Below are 23,574 nucleotides of genomic sequence, written 5' to 3'. Positions count from 1 at the left end.
ACAGAGCAACCAAACCAAAGCCTTCCCCCCCCTGCTGTGTCCGGGGCTGTGGTGCTTATGCTGAAGGCACTGTGACTTGCTGCACCTCGCTGGTGCGGCACACTGACCTCCCGTGGAAGGGGCTTGACCCCCCCACCCCCCCACCCCTACGTGTTCGAAGCCGTTCCCCTGACCTGTGCATGAGAGTGAACGGAGGGAGAGAATGAAAAGAACGCCTCACCACCACCCAAGACTACACTGCCCATCACCGGATGCAGTTGTCTTTAGGTTGTCTGGAGTTTGTCTGTATACCAGTCTGTTTATAGTTCTAGCTCATCTCAGACTTGTGGTGGGAGGGGGGGGCGGGGGCGGGGGGTCAAGGCCAGAGGTCAGAGTGCAGACTTCCTGTAAGGGTAGTCTGGTTTGCTGGGCGACCTACGGTCTCTGGTCCCCATTGAGTCTTCGCCACCCTTCGTCTCTGCTCCGGCCCGGCGTGCCGGGGCCCACTCCTCGTACGCCTCCACGTGCCGGGACGGCCCCAGTCCACAGGTCAGGTCTGTCTCCGTCCCGGGGCGCCCCCTCGGCCCGTGTGCGGCCGCCCCGGCCTGCGCCCCTCCACCCTGCGTGGCCAGAGCCAAGTCCAGCCTCTGGGGGGGCTGCTCCAGGACGTCCAGGCGGAGGGGGTCCCCAGCGGGGGCGGCCGGCCGGCAGGGGTGCTGCTGGGGGTCCGAGGGGTAGGACGGCGGGGGGCCGGGACCCCCGGGGGGCGCCCTGCTGTGGCTGTAGAGGTCGGGGCCGGGGTAGGAGCCGGCGTGGCGGCCGGAGAACTCGTACAGGTCGGGGTACTCCGGCTGGACTTCTGGCTTGGGCTCGGCGGCGTGGCGCTTGCGGGAGGCGTGAAGGTGGCGGGCCGCGTGGCAGTGGGGCGCGGGCGGGGCCGGGGCCGCGGACAGGTGGGAGGGGTGGGGCTCGTGAGGCTCCACATCCATGCTGACCTCCGGGGGACGGCGTTCCTTCAGGGTCATGGCCGACACCCCCATGGCGATGTCTGGCATGAACTCGTTGATGACGGGTTCCATGTTCTGAGGGGGGACAAACATAAACAAACCGGCAAGGAAGGTGAAAACACAGAAACGCAGCTATGAAATGGCGAAACACGACCAACCGCATCGGTTTAAATGGTACAACCACAGACCGTTCCGTCTCTAGCCTTCCTCGACACTAGACTCCGGGCCTCTGGACTCACCCCTTGTTTGTCCAGGTGCGGCGCACGTCCCCCCCCGCCCTGGGGGTTGGTGCAGTCCGGCGGCAGGACCTTCACCCCGGGCGGCAGGTAGGCGGGGCTGCCGTGCTTGGAGGAGGCGGAGGGCTGGCGGTGGAGGAGGCTGTGGTTGCAGGGGTAGGAGAAGGAGCGCGACGGGGGCTGGGAGGGGATGCGGGGCCGCCAGCCCGCCTTCAGCTGGGCGTGGCTGGGCGTGGCCGGGGGGTGGTAGGGCGGCGGCGGAGGAGGGAGGGGAGGGTGGAAGGCAGCCATAGCCTCCAGGTCGGTGAACATGCTCTCCACCGCCGGGCTGCTGTTGACCCGGCAGCGGCCCGACTGGCGCAGGGCCAGGACGGGGCTCTCGTCTCCGAAGCGCTCCTCTGGGAAGAACTTGTGAGGGTTCTGCAGGGTGGAGTAAAGAATGAGTCAGGAATGATGGGGGGGAGGGGGGGGTGGGGGAGAGAGTTTGAGGCAAAAACCTGCCAAAGATACTTAATAAACCAGACGTTAAACCATAATTTATGGCAGTCTGGAAAACCACAGCACTTTGGACACAGTCACATATAAGCCATATACTTGTTGAAGTTCACCTCGGCCCTTTTGACAGGAAGGTAAATAACATTAATAGGGCGGGGAGAAAACTAAATGCCGCCTGTGCTGCGGCCAAATTCCTTGAACATTCCGTCATGACGTGGGGCACCGGTGACATTCATCCCAGCTCGCGGAGGAAAGAAAACAACCCAAAATCACACTAACTGCCGTTCAATGGCGCTCCGCACTTCCCTCATCTGCGCTAACCATCAGATCGTCGACGGATGGGACACTGTATAGCTTGGGGTCCTGTATCGCAGTTAGGCTTTCAATATTTTGGACCGCGCAATCAACTTCGGGACGTTTCTAAAAGAGCAAGGAAGCGCGTGATTGAAATGTTCTCGTGGACGCTGACATGCGCGACCACCGCTCAGCTCAAAAGAGGCACACAACGCTAATGCTAACTGAACGCCCCGGTGGCGCCTCACTGTTGGCTGGTGACGATCACACGGGCAGGGGCGCGTGTCAGATAGTGTCGTGTTGGCCGTGTGACTCCAGAGGAGGGTGGGGGTGGGTGGGGGGGTGCAGGAGGGTGAGGTGCAGCCCGTACCTGCAGCAGCTCGGCGGCGGCGTCGGGCAGGCCGAACTCCCGCAGCACGCGGATCTGCAGCTCGTAGCTCACTGTGGCGCCCTCGCCGCAGTTGAGGGCGTACGCCCGCTGCACCTGGTCTGTGTGGCGCAGGTCCTGCAGCCTACGGATCATCTCCTTCACCACCGCCAGCCTGGGCACTGTTGGTGGGTAAGTGTGTGTGTGTGTGGGGGGGGGGGTACAGAGACACAATTGAGACACGTTTTTGATACATGACTTCATCGATACACTCATTACGAAACAAACGAAAAAGTATTAAAACCTTCAATCACTTTATTGGGTACTAAAGCCGCTTGATTGGATCATTGTGCCCAGCTGATGTGCGGTGAACTGCAACTATTGTAGACATGTGATCGTAAACATTTGAACCTCTGCGAGGCTTTGTATGTTTGTGGAGGACTTCCTGCCGTTGTGCACAGTCTTCAAAGTAGCCCCTGAGGGCATCCATAAAGTCAAGGGGAAGCACATATGAAAGCAGCGCACGCTTTCATTTTGGCCCTGGCCATGAAGAAGAGAGGGAAGAACGGAGGCAGTAAAGAGACAGAGAGAGGATGGAGAGACAGAGCATGGAGAGAGAGAGAGGATGGAGAGACAGAGAGGATGGAGAGAGAGAGAGAGAGAGGATGGAGAGAGGATGGAGAGAGAGAGAGGATGGAGACACAGAGAGGATGGAGAGAGAGAGAGAGAATGGAGTGAGAGAGAGGATGGAGAGAGAGAATGGAGAGAGGATGGAGAGAGAGAGGATGGAGAGAGAGAGGATGGAGAGAGAGAATGGATGGAGAGAGGATGGAGAGAGATGATGGAGAGAGAGGATGGAGAGAGAGAATGGATGGAGGATGGAGAGAGAGATGATGGAGAGAGGATGGAGAGAGAGAGGATGGAGAGAGAGAGGATGGAGAGAGAGAATGGATGGAGAGAGGATGGAGAGAGAGATGATGGAGAGAAAGGATATGGAGAGAGAAAGAATGGAGAGAGAATGAGGAGAAAGAGGATGGAGAGAGAGAGAAAGAGGATGGAGAGAGAGGATGGAGAGAGAGAGAGAGAGAGAGAGAGAGAGAGAGAGAGGGGGAGGATGGAGAGAGAGCAAACTGTGGGAGAGCGAGAAAACAAGAAAGCACGTGTGGGAGAAGTGCAGTTGGGAAGAGAGGCCGTTCCCACCGGCCGACGCCTCCTCGTCCGACAGGGAAAACACACTAACGCTAGAGGTGTGCATTCCTCTCCAGAACGTATCGTTGTGGCTCCACGGCACCGATCGAAGGCTGACGCACAACTTCGGGGGCCCTGTCGAACGTGTGCGGCCGAGGTTAACGACGGACGCAAGCGCTCCCGTTCGTGGGCGAACCGAGCCGATCGACGAGGAGAAACCTCGCCGCAGAAGTTCACCCGACGCTCGGAGAAGGGTGACGATGGAGGAGTGGACGTCCTCCTCTCTGGCGAGAAACAGGCAACGGTTTGCGCAACCCTGTTTAGTCACGCAGGGAACACGTTGCCAAACGGCAACCTGTATTTCGGCCTGTTTTGGCGTGGGAGGCTGAGCGCAGAAAGCCTTTCTGGTTACCCGATAACAAGAAAGGCTTTTTATCTGTGGAAGAGCCATGTGACTCCTACTGAATGTTTAAGGCTGAACCGGAGGACTTTGTGAAGGCGAGGTTCAAATACACTTTTGCTGAGCTTTCTGAAAGAAAACCCACTTTAAAAGAGTTCGGCTACCTTTTGTTGTGCTTAAAGAAGAGGGGGAAAAAAAACAACTGAAAACCGAATGTCACAGAGAGGTTAGCTTGAGTTCACAATGTATGGTTTTATGGAACTTTTGCGCAACTGTGTCAGTTTGTGAAACAATATCGTCTTCCTCTTCTCCTGTCCCTTACCTCATCCACATTCATGTGACAAATGAGGTAAAACTCTAATACAGGCTAAACTACCAGTTGGAAAGCCCCAACTCCAGTCCCAATATCCCCCAAAGATTCCCCAAGATTCAGTAATTATCGGTGAAGATGCCAATCTCTGGGCCCAACCCACCTGGGATCTCATTGGCCACCACGGAGGGCGGGGCCGACTGGCTGCCGGCCATTTGTTGGTGGTTGATCATGTGACAGCACTGGGGCACGGCGTTGTTGACCATGTAGAGGGTGTCGGGGACGTTGGACATGCGCACCATGCGCAGGCGCACCAGGTCGGTCTGCTCCACCATAATCTCATCCAGCACCGACTGGTGGAACACAAAGACACTTTAGACAGGGTTTTCTCTGTGTGCGCGTGTGTGTGTGAGGGAGTGCGTGTGTGATCTACTGCGTACACAACACACTCGCCTCTTCCCAACTTGCACCGACACACTTTGCATTTTAACAAGGAAACCGTGGGTATCTTTTCATCAAAAATAACTTCAGACGAAACCCCTAGTGGATATTAGACCCCAAAGTTGAGGGTGGCGTGAGGTTCCCTGCACTGCTACCTTGGCTTCCTCCACGTAGGGCGAGAAGAGGCGGGGGCGCACGTAGATGCCGGCGCTCTTCTGCCGGAGCCAGGCGTTGCCCTTTCCCCCCTCGGCCGTGGGGAGCATGTCGGAGGGAGGGGTGCTGATCAGACCCCTCTTCATCTGGGGGCAGAGGGAAGGAAGACGTGAGGGGAGGGAGCCGGAGGAAGGAGGGGAAAGGGAGGGGGAGAACAGCAGAGGCAATGAAGAGAAAAACAGGCCAGAGAATGAAGGAACTACATTTATGAAGCAAGACAGGACTTTTTATTTTGGGGGGGGGGGGGGGGGGGGGGGGGGTGACAAATGTTGGTGGCAACGGGGGAAATAACAGTCAAAATGTGACAGTCGGGAGGGTCACGTGCTTCCCTCCGAAGTGCACACGGACGCTCACCGTGTCCGAGAGGACCTCGCTGCTGGGGGGCAGGATGTGCTCGATGCGGACATGAGGCAGCAGTGGAGACAGGATGTCCTTCAGCTCTTCCAGGTCCAAATCCCTCCTCTTCACACCCCTCTTGTTGACGCTGTGAGCAGTGCCGCTCAAAAGGTTGGGCTCTGAGGGGGAGGGACGCAAACAGGAGAACAATCATCCCAGGCATTCAGGAGGCGCCGCCAGAGGACCACGCCTCGCATTGTGTCTGAGCCCTTCGCTCGCTGGCCGGAGTCCGGTGCATTCCGAACCTCCAGAGGATGGGAATGAAAAGAAGGAAGGGAGAGAATGATAGGAGGGAGAGAATGATAGAAGAGAGAGAATGAAAGAAAGGGAGAGAATGATAGAAGAGAGAATGAAAGAAATTGAGAGAATGATAGAAGAGAGAATGAAAGAAATTGAGAGAATGATAGAAGGGATAGAATGAGAAGGGAGAGGATGAAAGAAAGGGAGAGAATGAAAGAAAAAGAATGAGAGAAGGGAGAGAATGATAGAAGAGAGAATGAAAGAAATGGAGAGAATGATAGAAGGGAGAGAATGATAGAAGGCAGAGAATGAAAGAAAGCGAGAAAATGAAAGAAAGGGAGAGAATGATAGAAGAGGGGGAACAGATGCAGTTGGGAGAGATAAAGGTAAAGGAAAGAAAAGTTGAGGGGAGGTAGGAAACGGCGCGGGAGTAAAAAGAGTTCTAGGAAAAAGCTTACAGCAGAGGGGGGGGGGGGAAGGCCATGGAAGAGAACGTGCAGTTGAAGAGAGGAAAGAATCACGTCAAGGAGCAAAAAAAACAAAAAACAACAAATAAAAAACGGAAAACAAACAACAAACGGGGGAGGAAAATAAAACGAAGGTGGAAATAAACGGTCTGAATGGAGGAAGGAGAAAAAAAACATTCTCGTTTCCACGTCCAGACCAAGCAGGCAAGGAACATGGTTAGAGTTAGCTCTGTCCCTTCAAGGGGTTAGACAGGGCTCTTCCATCTGAGCTCTGTCCAAGCCTGCTCCCGGCCAAGTCACAGCCTAATTATCAATCCACTTAAACCGGACGAAGGCATAAATCATCGGCCTTGCTGACTGGGGGAAGGAGGATTTGTTGATACTTTGTCTCGGGGAGAGGTGGGCTCGGAAGAAAAAGAGAGGAAGGACAGATGGACGGGGAGGGCGTAGTAGACGGAGAGAAGAAAGAGAGGGGGAGAGAGAGAGAGAGGGGAAAAGGAGCGAGAGAGCACAACGGAGAGTACGCGTGCGAGAGAGATGCTCACCTCGGTCTGCCATCCTCTTAATGAGCTGGTGCTCGCCCCACTTGACCACGTACTTCAGGATGTCCTGCTCGCTGGCCTGCCAACGAGACAACACAACCAGGCCGGTCATTTCTCCAGCAAGGGGGTTACTGACAAGAGCTTACCCTTGCGGCCACAAGGTCCGCTTCCCTGGCCTCATTAGAACCCCTCATTAGGAACCGCGGAAAAGCCGAGAGGACCGAGGCATATTCAACACGGCCAACATGTAGGAGAGGAGGAACATGTGGCGCATCATCGATGGACGAGGTAAACAGTTCGCCACACGCCCAGTCAAGTGCCACCTACACGCTTTTTAACTTGCAGACCTTGGTCTGGTCAGCATGGGAGGGTTGGGCTGATCCTGAGAGGAGGGAAACACATGAACGAGGCCATTCCCATCACCTCTACTTCCAACTTCTATGAGACTGCAAACACCTATGCGAAACCCACCATCCAAGAATACACCACAAAGCACCACAAAAGGCACATTTGCTGCACGGTATCGTAAACGAACCCACTGATGATAGTAAACTACTCCTGAACAGGGTTGGCCAGCTTGGAGTGTGTTTACCACAGTTGGCTCGTCAAATGTTCACAGTTTGTTCCGATGAGCCAAAGCCCCCCCGTGGTGGGCACTAATCTGCTCATCGAAGACCATTTGGCTGGTGATGAGGGGCTGCAGTACCGGGGCTGTGGGACTGCAGTGTTGGGGCTGCAGTGTTGGGGCTGTGAGGCTGCGGGGCTTCAGTGTTGGGGCTGTGAGGCTGGGGGGCTGCAGTGTTGGACTGTGAGGCTGGGGGGGCTGCAGTGTTGGGGCTGTGGGGCTGCAGTACTGGGGCTGTGAGGCTGCGGGGCTGCGGTGTTGGGGCTGTGAGGCTGGGGGGCTGCAGTGTTGGGGCTGTGAGGCTGCAGTGTTGAGGCTGTGAGGCTGGGGGGCTGCAGTGTTGGGGCTGTGAGGCTGGAGGGCTGCAGTGTTGGGGCTGTGGGGCTGGAGGGCTGCAGTGTTGGGGCTGTGAGGCTGCAGTGTTGAGGCTGTGAGGCTGCAGTGTTGGGGCTGTGAGGCTTCAGTGTTGAGGCTGTGAGGCTGGGGGGCTGCAGTGTTGGGGCTGTGAGGCTGCAGTGTTGAGGCTGTGAGGCTGGGGGGCTGCAGTGTTGGGGCTGTGAGGCTGGGGGGCTGCAGTGTTGGGGCTGTGAGGCTGCAGTGTTGGGGCTGGGGGGCTGCAGTGTTGTGGCTGTAAGGCTGGGGGGCTGCAGTGTTGGGGCTGTGGGGCTGCAGTGTTGGGGCTGTGAGGCTGGGGGGCTGCAGTGTTGGGGCTGTGAGGCTGGAGGGCTGCAGTGTTGGGGCTGTGGGGCTGCAGGGTTGGGGCTGTGAGGCTGGGGGGCTGCAGTGTTGGGGCTGTCAGGCTGCAGTGTTGGGGCTGTGGGGCTGCAGTGTTGGGGCTGTGGGGCTGGGGGGCTGCAGTGTTGGGGCTGGACCCTCTCCCCAGCCAGAAGCTTGGTTGCTGGGCCGAGGCAGAGCACACCCTCCCCGAGTGTGCCTCGTCTGGGCCCCCACGTGCCTGTCCTCATTTTGCAGTTTCACTACCCTTGTCCTCGTATGGTCCCTTATCTCATAAAGTCCCTAATAAAAGTGTCCCTCCCTCCCTCCCTCATCACATTATCTGTCCCTCCCTCCAATTGGCATTCTCCCCGATCGGCTCCCTGTTACACACCAGCCTCGTTATGGAAGCACATCAATCCAGCATGAAAGTTGATTGGTTCCAGAAAAAAAATCCCCCCCCCCTCCTCCCAAACAGATCAGGAGAAGGCATATTAGTGTCCTCGAAATGTAGAAGAGGCCTATCTGATAACGCTGACTCATTAAGCCCGGAACGCCAATGAGTCACCGTGTTACGCTCACAACTGGCAAGGAGACAGGGGGCTAAATCATATCATGAAGCCGTGCATCTAAAATTAAGACTCCTTTACCTTATCCCATTCACCGGCTGGAGGGACTTGCGAAACCACCTCATGTGAAAAGGAACAGGACAGAGATAGTCTCTGTGTCTCTGTGTGTGTGTGTGTGTGTTTTGCAGCATCTCACCTGCAGGTAGTCGGACTGTATGGCAAACAGGAGGTGCTCCTTGCTGAGCTCATACAGCACGTCTGACACCATGACCTGGCTGAAGTCCTCGCACAGGAAGTGCATGGCCTGCCGGTGGACCCACTTGGAGCCGTAGGGCTGCGAGCTCCACTTCAAGATGGCCACCACCGTGTCCAGAGAGATGCTTTCCACCACGATGTCCTCACAGCCTGAGGGATGTAAATGGAGGGTGAGAATGTGAATGCACACGCACGTGTATAGGAGATACGGTATAATTGCAGGTGTACGGTGTTAATTCATATCACCATGACTACTTTATAAATATTGATAAGAATGCATGCATATCAGCATTAAACAGCACGGTGGAAACTAAAATCTTTACAGTCAATTGCACATTGCTGAAAGGCAGTGTTCAATATTCTAGTGAATAAAAACCTGTCGGAGTTACTGTCATTCACTGCTATACCGTTTCGTATCTCATTCAACACGTGATGTTAATATCCAATACCGCCAGTCACTGGAACATTAACTTCACATGAAGCACTTCACATAAAGCGTAAACACGAAGGTCCCGCAAGCAGGCCAGGGAAAAATACATAAGTCACACCAAGGTTGTGTGTCTCATTCGGCTTCTGACAAAAGAACCTTCACGATGGAATCTGGTTTCGTGAAAATCCCAAATTTCCCAGAGGCACGACACCCCCTTGCCATCTGTGTCTCTCGCTGTGTGTTGGTCGTGTCGACCATGTGAATGTGCTAGTCACGAGCAGGGCCGCCTCGGCAGACTGTTGCAATGAGCTGTATGTGGTTCACTAGACATGCACGTTTCGGTGAGTTCCAGCCCTCCTGTGGAGGGGGCTGGGCGGTTCTGAAACGTCAGTTCGCTGGCCCTGGGGCCCTGGGGGGATGAGAGCAGAAGTCATGCAAGGTCACTGCTGCTTCTGATGTGGTGTCTCTTTGTAGGCTGACTGGCTTAGGTGGCGTCTCTTTGCTGGCTGGTTTAGGTGGTGTCTTTTAGCCGGCTGACTGGTTTAGGTGGTGTCTCTTTGCTGGCTGGTTTAGGTGGTGGCTTCGCCGGCTGACTGGTTTAGGTGGCGTGGCTTCGCCGGCTGACTGGTTTAGATGGCGTGGCTTCGCCGGCTGACTGGTTTAGGTGGTGTCTTCGCCGGCTGACTGGTTTAGGTGGTGTATTCGCTGGCTGACTGGTTTAGGTGGTGTCTCTTCGCCGGCTGACTTGTTTAGGTGGTGTCTATTTGCCGGCTGACTGGTTTAGGTGGTGTCTCTTTGCCGGCTGACTGGTTTAGGTGGTGTCTCTTTGCCGGCTGACTGGTTTAGGTGGTGTCTTCGCCGGCTTTTGAAGTTGGAACGTTGCGTTTTGAGTTCCACAGCACCAGGAGTAATCATAACAGATGTGTTTTGTTCTTCTAATCCCATGTATATCCTAATCCTATGCGACATAGAAACCCATGAAACAGAAAGGACCAGACTGCTGCAATGTGAATTTTCTGTTCCTTTTTCAACGTGTGTTCATGTCATTGGGAATCTTCTGCCTTACGGCTTGTGCTACGCTCTCCAGCCACCTCCTCCTTTGTAAAACTAGCTCAGGGACTGCTGCTCAGAAGAAAATCAGGTCGTCCTCCCCTGTAGCCATTGCCACATCATCTTAATCAATACTTACCTTTACTCTGTGCTGTGAATCGCTGCAAGGCCCATTTAGGACCATGAGTTTGGCGAAAATACAAATAAATCACATTCAGTTTCTAGTTGTCACTTTCTGCCTTGGGAAGAAGGGATAGGGTGCGCAGGGCAGTGAAGCCATAAGCCGTTTTGCCGATGAACTAAATGAAAACGTCACTTCGATGATGGGCTTTGTGAAGCACCCTGAGGAAAAGCTGGCTTACACCTCATTCCTGGGCGGGCTATGAGGATGGGGACAGCTTGGTTTGGCTGTCTGATACACCGACCCACTATGATTCTCCTTTACAGAGGTGTTGATTTGGAGTGGGAGTGTGGTGATGGATCTCCACGATGGTCGACCAGATTAAGTTCTGCAGACCCTTTGTGAAGATGTGCAAAGAGGATTTTTCTGCTTTTGAGAAGAAAAAAGGAAGAAAAAAAAAATGCTTGCTGATGCGCCAATCAGGGAGCATTGTGTGTGCGCTAGTAGTTTTGTTTTCTCAATTTGCAATGATCCCGTGGCCCAGACAATAATTTCATTTCCTGGAAACTGTGGGCTGGATGTGTAAAATCTGGCCCCTGCAGTGCGAGTGATTGGAATTTAAGAGGTGGCAGGATTTACTCTGGTATCAGCCAGAGGAACTGTGACAACCGGACTGGTTTCAAGAAGGAGAGGAATGGGAGAGATATTGGCTGGAAAGTAAGGCTGATAGAAATGCATGGGAGCAATCTCGTTCTCCTCCGACACACACACTGGCTTTCCCACATCACAGACGTGTAGATTCAAAGTTAATCCCATTAGATTCACTCCCTCATAAGCGTGCCAGGTTGCATTAACAGATCTGAACCTCAATCCTTGCGTCCGCCATTGGCATTAATGGCTTACCGCTGCCATTTGTCGAGAAAACTAGGATTTTGACAGTGTTCTCAAAATAATCTCCAAAAACATTCAAAACAAGGTTTTATCATGACACTGATAATGCCACAGATTTCTCTTCAATAGTTCTTATTTAAACATTTACAGGGTACTGAACGTCAACCAATAATGGTTACTTACAACCGTCAGTTTCATATAATTAACGTTGCACTGAAGCTATGTAGATGGGTTTCTCCCATCAACCTCCAGGGCCTGGTCTTGGCGGTAAACTGCTGGTTGAGTCAGTCCCTGTTCTCATTAGTGTGATGCATTACAGGGGGTCAAGTGGGTGTATAATCATCTGTGGATCCTTCTCAACAGGAGGCTTTTTGCCATAATTGACTCAATTGCGGTGTTATATCGCCCACAGTCAGAAATCTGTGGAGTTTAGAAGAAAACATTGAAACCTTTCCTGTTATTATATATATAAAAAAGGTCTTTGTTCAGAAAAAAACGGCACATGCTCCATCTCATCCCCCTTCTTGCTCAAGGTGAGGTTCTCAGAGAAAGGAGGCCAGCACCAAGGTTGTGCCATGTAACATACAGGACGTGCGCTTCGGTCTCATTTTACACTCTGATAAACCTGGTGTTGTACACTCAGAGCCAAGGCCAACTACATGGGGGTTGTGGAAATGTGGAGGTCGCCAGTGGTGAAGCCCCAATCATGGACACATCCATCAGCCCAGAACAAGTGCAGCCCCGGCTAATTAACTAGCCTGCACCCTGGAGCCCGGTGATGGGCAGGCTAGGAGAAAGGAAAGGAGACAGAGGGGAAGGGGTGGGGGAAGGTAAAAAGAGATACAGATATGGTTCAGATGTGTGAGTGGAAAGTGAAACAATGAATTGTAGATGTCAGAGGACAGGGTCCTGTGTTGCGGTAAAAACAAAATCAACAGGAAACCAGAGTTGAACCCACACATGCGTACACCCACACCCATGTTTACAGGCAGAGCAGAAAACAGTGAAAAGATGTTGGGGGCGTGATGATCAATGCTGGTTTACAAGACTGCAACATTACAGTCCATCTATCCTAGTGCTGATTTACAGGACAATATCTGCCAGCCTTTAACGACTATTGGTTACAGGTGTTTAAGAAGGACAGACTGCATTTTCCCAAATTGTTACGTTTGTGACAGTGACAATTCTTTTTGAATCTCTTTAGTTTTTTTTAAACAAACACCGTCTTTCGATTTGTTTGAGGTTTCTAAAACTGGGGTAACAATGCAGTTTGCAAGCCTGTGGCTTTTAATAAAAGCATGTTATGTTAAAATTCAACATGCCGATCTAGCTTAAATAGATACTACTTAATAACCTGTCTTCTCACTATTATACATGTGTATTACAACCAATTCTACCCTATTTAATTTGGCCAAATGTGCTGGAACAAACACATTTTTTATCTGTGCCGGATACGGCCGCCAAGTTTGAAAACAAACCCCCCAAAACACATACAACTTTTCAATTTAAGAGTGAAAAAATACGCAAAAGAAACACATGAAATTGGAACCTCAGACGAAGCATGATTAATTCTTCCATTATCTCCCCATTCCGGCGTCTCTCCATCCATTATGAAAAGTAATGCATTTTTAAGGTCTCCGAGGTAGGGAGCCGGTGTTGTGTCTCCCAGACGAGGCGACAGCTTGGGGGCTCCGCCGACATGCCGGCTCATTTGCACTACTGAACCAGCCGGCGTGCACACTGAAGGGTGCCACTTAACGTTATCCTCACCGGCGCAAGGCAGGCAAGAGACTCGGGAGAGAACACCCTTTTATTTATTCACTCTCATCATCTTTCCAATCCCACTCTCTTCTGGTGGTGCATGATGCAATTCTATTCCTTTTCTATTCCTGCTCGTCTCTTCCCTGCCGTAACTGAACTTGTGATGACGGATACCAAAAAAGTGCTCAATAGTTCCACCTCTATTCAACATTTGGACAACAGTACATAACTATGGAAGGTTGGACTGATGGCTGAGTAAGCGTCTTGTAAGCTGGTATTTAGTTCTACAACCTTCCATAGATGTACTTGTCTAATTCATATTTTGTCTGTCAGACTGTTAGAAATTGAATAAACTATGGTTATGTACTATTGGTGCCAACAGGAATTAAAAGCTCTTTGGGAGTTCCGGACAGAAATAAGCCTGTCGTTGCGAAGTGTAAAATAAAACATGTAGGTGATATTTGACAGTGAGTAGTTGCCTTCAGTCGTTGGCATGTGGCCTGATGAAGATGTATGACAGTACCAGCATCTCTCACATCTTCAACTTGACCTCCCATTGTTCAACAACTTCTCCTCCGCCCTGCCCAAATGTCCGCTGGGTTCGGTGGAGGTATCTGTCATGGGCAGCACCGTGTAATGAACAAGTGTAATAATGATTCCCCTTGTGGGCTGAGTAAAATTCACCTCACCGCCCCACTACCCCTAGTTTGTATCTGCTCCACTGTGGCACCGCAGACACATTCATTATCCCTTCCCATCTACTTGTTCGACGTGCTAGACGCCATCCGGGTGTTAAACTGTCGTCAGCGGGTCCGTTTCACAGGGGTCACAACTTCAATTTCACAGCAGAGGCTTTTAGCGCGTAGTTGCTAAAAAGGATTCCTTAGTGTGTTGGCTAGTAGCATGCATTCAGTATGAACGCATGCAAGTATGGCTAGACCTACCCTGAGCATTTAATTGTATAAATTGGATAGAGATAGAAGTTGAATTTTTTTTCGAAATAATGTGACCAAATGGACTGATTACATGGTTTAATTTGTAGGCAGGTTAAAAGGTTCCCTTTTCTTTATTGAAAGAGTAATTTTCCTTTCATGTGTCTTGCCATCTGGGACAGTAACACCATAAGTTATTAATCCTAAAGACAATGTTACATTACTACTGACACAATGGTGGTCACTAAATGTTCACCGGGAAAGTCCCTTACCTTTACCTTGGACTACCATAACCACTGTTCTCTAATGAGCTTGCCTCAAAACAATTCTGGGAAGATTGCAGTGGGCTGGGAGCGTAGTGGCCAAGAATGAATCTGCTTTGTAATATGGAACGGTGGAAGAATGATAAACTTGCGCCAATGTTGTTCGAGACAGGATGGGACTGATCCTTATCTGACCTGACAGGATGGTAGCGTTGTAGAGTTCCTCTGGGTCTTTCACTAAGGAAGAACTCTCAGATATGTTCCACTACAAACTGATTGCACAATATCTGCTAAAGGAAATGCCTTAAAGTGCTGTTGTAAACTTTCTACCTCCCCTTGATTATATATATGTGCTGGTGGTGGTGTCTCATGTTTATTTTCGACGTAGACACTTCCTCTGTCCACTTTTCAGTTCCTGAGAATCTCCTTTGAACAGTATGGGGGGTTCTAAAAGTATTCAGCCTGTCAGAGTCTCATTGCACATGCTACCATTTCATTTCCATACAGTTTATCAAGTTTATGTCCAAATGCATTTTATTCTCCAAGTCTAGTGTTCTCTTAACTCTTTTTCTGACGGTTTGTCTCAGTTTGTGTGAAATGCTTTTCAATTCACCGGTGAGTAACTGTTTAATGATAATCGTCAAAGTACCTACCACCAAGCAAAATAATGGGCTTCACTTACAATTATGGCTGATGTTAGACAGGAAAGCTGCCATTAATATTCATGGTCTCTGGTGTATCTTAATCTCACATTATTTAATGTTGGGGTAAGTGTATTGAGCTCTTGTAAAACTAGTTTATTTATATAAATATATATATATATATATATATATATATATATATATATATATATATATATATATATATATATAAATACATTATCAAGACATGACATAACCTTTTCTGTGCGATCACACCGCATTAAACAGTTACTCACCGGTGAATTGAAAAGCATTTCACACAAACTGAGACAAACCCTCAGAAAAAGAGTTAAGAAGAGAACACTAGACTTGGAGAATAAAATGCATTTGGACATAAACTTGATAAACTGTATGGAAATGAAATGGTAGCATGTGCAGTGAGACTCTATGACAGGCTGAATACTTTTAGAACCCCCCATACTGTTCAAAGGAGATTCTCAGGAACTGAAAAGTGGACAGAGGAAGTGTCTACGTCAAAAATAAACATTAGACACTGGGTAAATGAGACACCACAACCAGCACAGGTATGCCACCACGCCCTAAATGAAACACCATGCAGAGAACGTTCTGAGAGACATTAGCCTAAACGACAGTTTAAGAGACATTAGCCTAAGTGTGAGAGTTGCTCTTCAGCTTATTTCAGCTTTCCTCAGCTTTCTAAATGCCACTGTCAGATGCTACCTCGGTGAGAAACGGGTATTGATTTAGTCATGTAACACGAGACTTGCTGAGCGAAACACAGACAATGGTAAATGGTAAATAGATATTACAGCATTAGCAAGTTTCCCCAGAGACAGTCCTCTGGGTGAGTGGTTAGGGAGAAAGCAGCTGGCTATGGCAGTCTGCTAAACCTGAATAACCCTGGGGGAGGGCCCTGTGGAGCGCACGCTTTAGAACCTGAACAAACTCGTCCAGAAGAAAGTCTGGAAGGGAGAGTTAACCCAAACGTGAGATAGATATGCTTCAAATGCAAGCGCGTGTCCTCAAGGCCCCAGTTCATCCAGATGGATTTAGGCCGACTAATCTGAAACACTGACGCACCTGAAACACCTCAAGTCTTTAGACGGTGGAAACACGACATTCAACAGATGAGATGTAAAAATTGATTTGCAAGGAAATGGTGCAAGCAATGTATCCTTGCTGATTGCCGAGTTAAAGCCCCCTTGGAGGTTAGGCTTCTTCCATCTCACTCCCTACTATCAAATCATTTCACATTTGCATACAGAAAGGATGTCATTACATATTTATCTTGTGGTTAGAAGCCGAATCACTGCATCAGGGATTTAATTCCGTGAGTCAATCACCTTCCCTAAACTCACACATGTCCAAATCATTACCAATTAATATTTATTGAAGAATCATTTGTGCCAACAAGAATTTCTATTTGTAATTAAAATTGCTTCAGCTTGCTGTCACCAGTAGAGAACCTTCACAAGAAAACCAAGGTACTGGCGGTAAACACCCGACAGCATTACATGGTTCCACTAGATCAATATCCATTATCACTGCTGACAGGGAAGAGGAGTGGAGAGGTCGAAACCAGACACCTGAACTCTCCTAGGAGATCGGAAGCACTTGCACTGTGACCTGAGAGCAGCACCTTTCCTGCTCCCTAAGGGCAACTCCTTTGGTACGGATTAGCCCTACACCATGACATGGGTCCATACATTCAGTTCATAAAACCAAACAGAATAGCATGACAAAAGGTTGACAGAGTAACAATAATCTGTCACATTACACACTTCCATTTTTTGAAAGGACACAGCTCTTCTCTCTTTTTCCCCTTTGGTTGGGGTGTTGAATTCTAGCCTGGCACTGCCCTCCTACGTACTTCCGCTCAATTTTGATTTTGCTTCTTTACTAGGTCTGGCCATGAGGTAAGTAAGTCAGATGTCTCCGGTTAATTTTCTACCGGCCAATCAGCGAACAGAGGGAGTGGCTGTCATGCACTAGTTTGTATTGTAGTTACGTAATGGCGGCGGAGAAATTTGCGAGTGAATATCCATAAACTAAAGCCAGAGCAAGAACAAGTTTTGCTGAGTTTTGTTGGTGGCCATGATGTTGTGGCCCTCCTCCCCACGGGGTTCGGGAACAGTTTGATTGTCCAGCTACGGCAGCTAGCTCTGTTACAGTAGTGGTGAAGGAATTGGCTAAGGCGAACGCTAGAGATTGGTTATGGCAGATCAGAGTGGCTCTGGGCAGATCCAATAGTTTTAAACTTCAACAGAGTACCCGCCTACAAGGAAGTCAACGCTTGTCAATGGAGCAAGGCAAGACTCTCTGTACAAATGAAATGTACGAGAGTCTGGTTAGGACCAGGTTAGTTGAATTCAGCACCAAGCGACTTCCACACTCAGCGATGGCTGTTTGGCTCTGTACATGAGGGAATAACTTGTGGGTCCCTTGGTGGTTGTGGCAGGCTTGTGCAGCACAACAAGTTCAGTGTGTCACAGCATGTTACCGAGCTGAGAGGCTGTGGTTGTCAGTCACTCCCCTGACGACAACAACAACAACAGCTCCTGCTGCTTGCAGCCTGGCAGCATTTGTAAGTTCTATGATGTTTTACATGATAGACATTGTACAGAAAGTTGATCAGGCTTCGGCAAATATATTTTTCACAGTTACAGTATGTAGATTACTGATCAGTTCTGCTGTTCAATTGATAAGGAGCAGTTAAACTGTGTTGGTGAGCAACCAACTTGTCTTCCTTAAACATATGTTCTTTCTGTAAACATTTTTTAAAAGGAAGTCATTTTGAACGTTAAAAAAAAATATAATAATCCGTGTGTGGTCTTTATGGAATATGCCTCATCTGAGTGAAACCCAGAAGAATGGCCTTGTCAATACTCCATTTCAAGAACCAAGTACTTTTGGGTTTCCAAATCCATTTTATTATCTGGGGGCAGTGATGTGTGACAGAAGAAATGAAACTTAAGATTGAATGTGGTTCTAGGATCCAATCAATTCTCCATAAGATGTCAAAGCCAAAGACTTTTGAGTGAGGATAAGTAAGCACTTCTGGATTCAAGTTGACTTACATAGGCCTAGTTTCGTGGTGGAAGACTTTTCTTCTTTCACGAGAGTTAAAACAACGTTTTAAACAAGTTAGTCTCTAAACAGCCTGTTAAGTCATTAGACTGTAAACAAAGTCCAGTCTAGACAAAACAAAAAGGAAATAGCAGTAGAAAAATACATCAAGGGTGGTCAGATGGCTGAGAGGTTAGGGAGTCGGCATGTTAATCAGAAATTTGCCGGTTCGATTCCCGGCCGTACAAAATTATGTTGTGTCCTTGGGCAAGAAACTTCACCCTACTTGCCTCGGGGAGAATGTCCCTGTACTTACTGCAAGTCGTTCTGGATAAGAGTGTCTGCTAAATGACTAAATGTAAATGTAAATCAAGGCTTACCTTGGGCAAGCATGCTGAACTCCAGGAAAAGGGCAATGTGGTAGAGTTCCATGGCCTCCTCGGCCCGAGTCCCGCTGCCCCTGGCCCCGGCCACCAGGGCCTGCACCTCCCCCAGGCTCCCCGCGGAGGGGCTGCCCCTCAGCACCAGCCCCAGCTCCACCACGTCCGTGTACATGCAGTGCAGGATGACGCGTGCGTACTTCTTCGGAATGATGGACTCGTCCAGGATGATGCGCGTGGGCGTGTGCAGGGCTCGCTCCGTGATCTCCTCGCCGGCCCGAATGCGCCGCTGAAGCAGGTTCCGGAAGAAAGGCGAGCGGGCCGAGAGAACAGCCTTGTGAGCACGGAGTTCCTCGTCCGCGGAGCCCGGAGTGACCACTCCACCCCCTAATCCCGCACGGCCCCCCACAATGGGCACGGCGCCGTAGGTTTCAACCAGCTCCGAGTCGGAGGAGAAGCTGAGCAGGGAGTCGTAGTAACACATGTGTTCACAGAGACCCCTCATGTCCTCCTCCAGCGAGTTGGGCGTGCCGAACTCTTCACTTAGGCGCACCAACACGTCCATGTTGCGAAGACGCGCGTCCACCTCCGGGCCCAGCTCGCCTGTGTACAGGTAGTGCAGGAGCGCCGAAAACATGGACGCGTCCATGCCCGCTGTCCCCACATCCAGGAGTACCTCAGCCCCGTAGCCTGGCGAAGACGACAGCAGAGTCTTGAAGAAAGGGCACCGGGCCGCTAACACGGCACGGTGCGCGGGGAAACAAGAATCCTGAAAGATCAAGTCGACATCGGTACAGTACTTGTGCTGGTACAGCGATGCCAGATCTCGCTGCAAGGTCCGGGCTTCGGCCCGTGCCAGCCCAGCCTGGAGACTCAGCTCCTTCAGGGCGGCGGTGCCCTCGTACTCCTCGACCAGGGCGTTGGCATCGCGCACGTCCCAGCCCGACAGGAGCTCGCGCATCTGGCGGGCATGGTCGGCGGAGCGACTGGACTTGCGCCGCTTAATAAAGCGCCTCTTGAGTGTGGCCAGGCCTGAGCTTTTCTTCTTCTTGTCCTGGGGCTTGTCCGAGCCCGGCTCCAGGCTGTACAGCTTTCCCTCGCCGCCATAGCCCTGTGGGCTGTAGGATGACGTCCCTGAGAAGACAAGGAAGTCTTAGCCAGGAGACAAACATCCATGTGCAAGTCCCACTGGTTTGTGTCAAGTTCAATATAAGTAATAGAGTATTTTGTTGCCAATTTGTTAACCACTCCAAGTTGTCGACTAAGAATCGGGGCAGGAAGCTACTTGGATATTTTTTTTTCTCCTTGGTGCGTTTTACATGCAGATCCTTCATGAAGATAAAATTAATGTATATTTTCAATTAAGCCTCTTATGAGAGATTGAGGATTACAAAAAGCTGACATTTGAATCTTGATAAATACAAAAGATAAAAGGTGTGAGCCTCAAGCTTCAATAAAAATCAAAAGATTTGTTATACATTATATGGTTGCTAAATTATTATAATCATTTCAAGATTTCCTAGAAAAACAACATTCTGTTGCATAGGAAGGAAAGTGGTAACTTTTAAAATAGCCAAGGACATGTAGAGGACACAGGTAATAAAAAATTGCTTTTGTTTTAATCTTTGCAACTACATAAATGTTGTTTTTGTAAGCTTTCAATATGGGAAGTACTCCAAAGATTTTACAAAAGAATAGACATCTGGCGGTAACTTATTAGCTTCTGAATTTTGTTTGCACCTCTCCACACCTGCTCTCAAATGGAAAGAATGTCTGATGAGTTGGTCTGTGCTTCTCTGCAAGGCTGTCTCAAACACAAAAACACGGATGTCTTCCAAATGACTTATGGTTGTGTCCAATGTTCCATTTCTATCCTAGCTGTTCCAAGGTTACATACACAGCCAAGTATGGCATGTGTACACACAGACTCCTATTTTCAGCTTCTTTTATAGACCACCATTACAAATGTTAATCCAAAACCTATATATAGATTTCTGTTATGTGTCTTAAAAGACCAAGGTTTTTTTGCTTGTTTCTCATTTTGTTAAGAGACAAGAAGACCCACCTATGAAAGTCTGCTGAGACTGTGAATTGCCCCCAAAACGAGGAGAGCATGAATGAGGATAGCTGGAGGCATTGACACCCATCCTCTCCTGCTTCAACTTCCTCTTCACACGGACCACTGAGGCCACTCCTGCTGGCACATTCTGGCCGAGCAAAGGTCCTTCAAGTCAGGGTCCGGACACAGCCAGAGACTGGGTCTCAGTGCCTGTAGCTCCGCCTGCCATTTCTGAAAAGTAACAGAGAAGGAGAAGTGATTTACATTGTACGCCACATACACAAACAACACGTTACACATATCACGTTTTCTTCAAGAAATAAACCCCAACCCAGTGTTGTTGATATTTTTGCAAACGACGATCCAATTTCATTCCGATCAACCATCTCCTGTTAGCCCGGCGAGGAAGAAAACCTTCAGAAATTGTAATACCAAACCTTTTACGCTCTTTTTCCCAGTGTGGCTATTGCTACATCCTGATATTTATGTTTCATTTTACAGGCCAATCTGGCCCTGCCAAAAGCAGCACAGGGGGGTAGCCTTCAGCAGCTTTGGGAGGCATCAGGGTCCAGCCTTCACTACTCGCAACATTAACTGTGAGGAAAGGATTTTTAGTTTCTTTCGTTCCCCCCCCCCCTCCCCACTGCAATAAGGCCCAAAAAAACTACTCTCTGAAATAAGACACTCAACATGAGCAGTCATTTACATAGTTGAATGTGCACTTTAGAGTAAATGTGGCTTGAGTTTAGATATTTTTATACTCTAAGGACATTACAACCAGAGGGCATCGACAGAACTCCAAACTGTATGAAAGTAGGACTAGGCTACTTTGAAAACTTTTTCCTCCACCACTTTTTCCTCCACCACTTTTTCCTCCACCCCTTTTTCACCCAAAACGGAATCATTTCATTTATGAAACCCCCAGGGGGACAGTCAGAGCGAAGGTTTCTCTGGTTAACACTTTTGTTATCACAAGCCAAAAGTGGGGGCCGGAATACACGGTTCAGACACAACATTTGAAGGTACCCTTCATGTATGTTTTCATTGGAAAACACACCCAGGTATGTGGTTTTTCAGGAATGTGTTTCCCATTTACCAAAAATGCTTGCATGCGGCTGCAAAGACAAAATGCATGACACTCACACAAAAATCCTGGAAACTGGTTGTTTTTTGGTTGTTACCTGGAATCCGATACCATGGCCTGTCTAACACGTAAACAATGAGGCCATTGGATTAGGTGCCATCTGAAACAGTCTGCAGGGAGCCTGATCAATTAATTTGTAACACCTTGAAGGATCCACCATTTTTCAGAAATGGTTCAATTGGATGATGAAACCAGTGTCTGACTTCTGGCTCCAAGACCTCATCTATCTTGAGGGACTCGGCTGTGGCCTATGCCAATTTGTGAACATCACACAAGTGTCTTGCTGATGGAGTGTTAAAAACCTGAGGCAAAACACCAGCACTCCCCCTTCATTCTTTTGATCACATGGCTCAACCTGTTCCTAAAAAAATCACTCAGTGTCAGACAAACCTTATTTTCAGAGAATTGGGAATAACACACAAGGCCAAGTCAAAATAAGCACTTTAGGAATGAAGGGAGGGGGGGGGGAGGGGGGGGGGGGGCTAGGCAAAGTTTGGAAAACAGCTCATTAGACTGGCATACGCTTATCTAATGGATGTGAGGGAGGTTAAACCCATCCATTCTGGAAGACAGTAGCAGTTGCAAAGAGAAGTCAGCAAACCAAATATTAAATGCTTGTCTGTCTGTTAAATGTAATATAGATGTTGTACTTATAACGCATGGTAAATAATTCAAAGGCAGCAATTGTTGATTTCAAGCAAAGTTTACAAAGGACAGAGGTCCTAATAAATATCAGTTTAATTCCGAGCAACAACAAAAAAAGAAAAAGCTATTCTCTGACATTTATAATAGTTTGTTACGTTGTTCAGAGTTGTCCATGAGTCGATGCTTTGCCATCTGTATTAAACAATGGCTGCGTTAGAAAGAAAGGGGACAGCAGAAACTGACAGAAAATGGGTACAAATGGCCGGAACATGCCTGTCAACTTGAGTGACAGAAGTAGAGAAGGAATAAATTAATAGGCTAGTTCTCTGACCGAGGTGGCGCGCCAAAAACAGTAGCTGACAAAGAGATAAGAGGTTATGCAAGTGATGCAATGGGGGACTGGGGGGGACAACATTCCAATCCATAAAAGAGCCAATTTGCTGTTGATGAAGATGGCCTTGTTAACATGGGCAAAATCAACTGAAATAAGTAACCTTTATGCTTTTATGACTGACGTAACCTATACAAAATCTGATAATGTATTTGCTTCAGAAACTAAATTTAAGGAAAAGAGTTTTGCCCATAAAAGCTCACTGCAAAAAACTAGTCACTGTTCCTCACACTTTCACTGTCACACTAAATCATTAACACAGAATCAGACCAATTACTGGTTCAACAAACAATTCACACGGCTGCCAGTTTCACCCAAATCAACATTCCCAAAGCCTCATTTTTCCTGGCGATTCACATTCTACTCAGTTCTACATGGGAGAGAACCATTAAAAATTGATATAATGGGGAAAGTATTAAATAAAGTTGGCTGGAGATAAATAAAAAATGTTGAGGCATGAACTTAACACCTCACTGGAGGCTTGTACACTTGGTTGCTAAATACCTTTCCAATGTGAGATCAACTCAGCAGCCTCAACAGCATAAAGCATAACAACACACACCTCTCAGGTTTCAGACACGAAGAAAGTCATCGGTTAGGCTTTCAACCTCATCAGACAGCATAGGGGTGTTTCCACCAGGGTGTGGATCTGCAGTGGCTCCCTGCTCTCTGGGTGTGTCTGGAAAATCTAAACCAGTCCTGGGGTTACGTGGTAAACACTATGCCGACAAATTCAAGAGCATTAATTGAGATGTAAAAAGGATCGAGTGTCTTACAAGTCACAGCATAAACGCAGTCCATTTACCATAAACATGTTGCAATGAAACTAGAAAGAGTTGTTTATAGGAAAATGTTTTTTATGGTGGAATAATTTCACTAACAGGCACACATTAATGCAGTGTGTTCATAATCAAATTGTGCACATCACACACAACAAGAGCATGGGAGGACTGAGAGACATTTTTCTTTCTTGCGCAAAGAGCCAAAAAACGAGGGGGTGAAAGTTAAATGTGTTTAGGGGACAACACTTTACCAGACCAC

At 48.9% G+C, this 23,574-nt stretch overlaps 1 protein-coding gene and 1 long non-coding RNA gene across 3 annotated transcripts; one reads left to right on the top strand and one right to left on the bottom strand.

Moving 5' to 3' along the window:
- Positions 1-117: 117 nt before the first annotated feature.
- On the bottom strand, positions 118-20,490 carry btbd7 (BTB (POZ) domain containing 7). Of its 2 annotated transcripts, XM_067241173.1 has the most exons (10): positions 20,360-20,490; positions 18,295-19,428; positions 8,680-8,888; positions 6,579-6,654; positions 5,285-5,445; positions 4,873-5,016; positions 4,440-4,629; positions 2,382-2,560; positions 1,226-1,642; positions 118-1,061 (listed from the first exon to the last, which is right to left on the bottom strand). In XM_067241173.1, exons 1-10 carry the CDS (start codon positions 20,439-20,441, stop codon positions 369-371), a joined length of 3,285 nt encoding a protein of 1,094 aa, XP_067097274.1. In that variant the 5' UTR covers positions 20,442-20,490; the 3' UTR covers positions 118-368. The 2 variants fall into 2 exon arrangements, with proteins under 2 accessions (XP_067097274.1, XP_067097275.1); XM_067241174.1 differs by lacking the exons at positions 118-1,061; positions 1,226-1,642; positions 2,382-2,560; ... (3 more) ...; positions 6,579-6,654; positions 8,680-8,888 and adding an exon at positions 11,957-12,017.
- LOC136947238 (uncharacterized) lies at positions 8,615-20,709 on the top strand. The gene is made up of 2 exons (XR_010877005.1): positions 8,615-8,908; positions 20,344-20,709. It is a non-coding gene; the product is annotated as an uncharacterized lncRNA (long non-coding RNA).
- Positions 20,710-23,574: the final 2,865 nt, after the last annotated feature.

Source organism: Osmerus mordax, chromosome 8 (genome assembly GCF_038355195.1).
Source record: "Osmerus mordax isolate fOsmMor3 chromosome 8, fOsmMor3.pri, whole genome shotgun sequence".
Taxonomy (NCBI): Eukaryota; Metazoa; Chordata; class Actinopteri; order Osmeriformes; family Osmeridae; genus Osmerus; species Osmerus mordax.
Note: the sequence above shows the minus strand (reverse complement) of the source record. Positions and strands in the feature narration are given on the sequence as shown.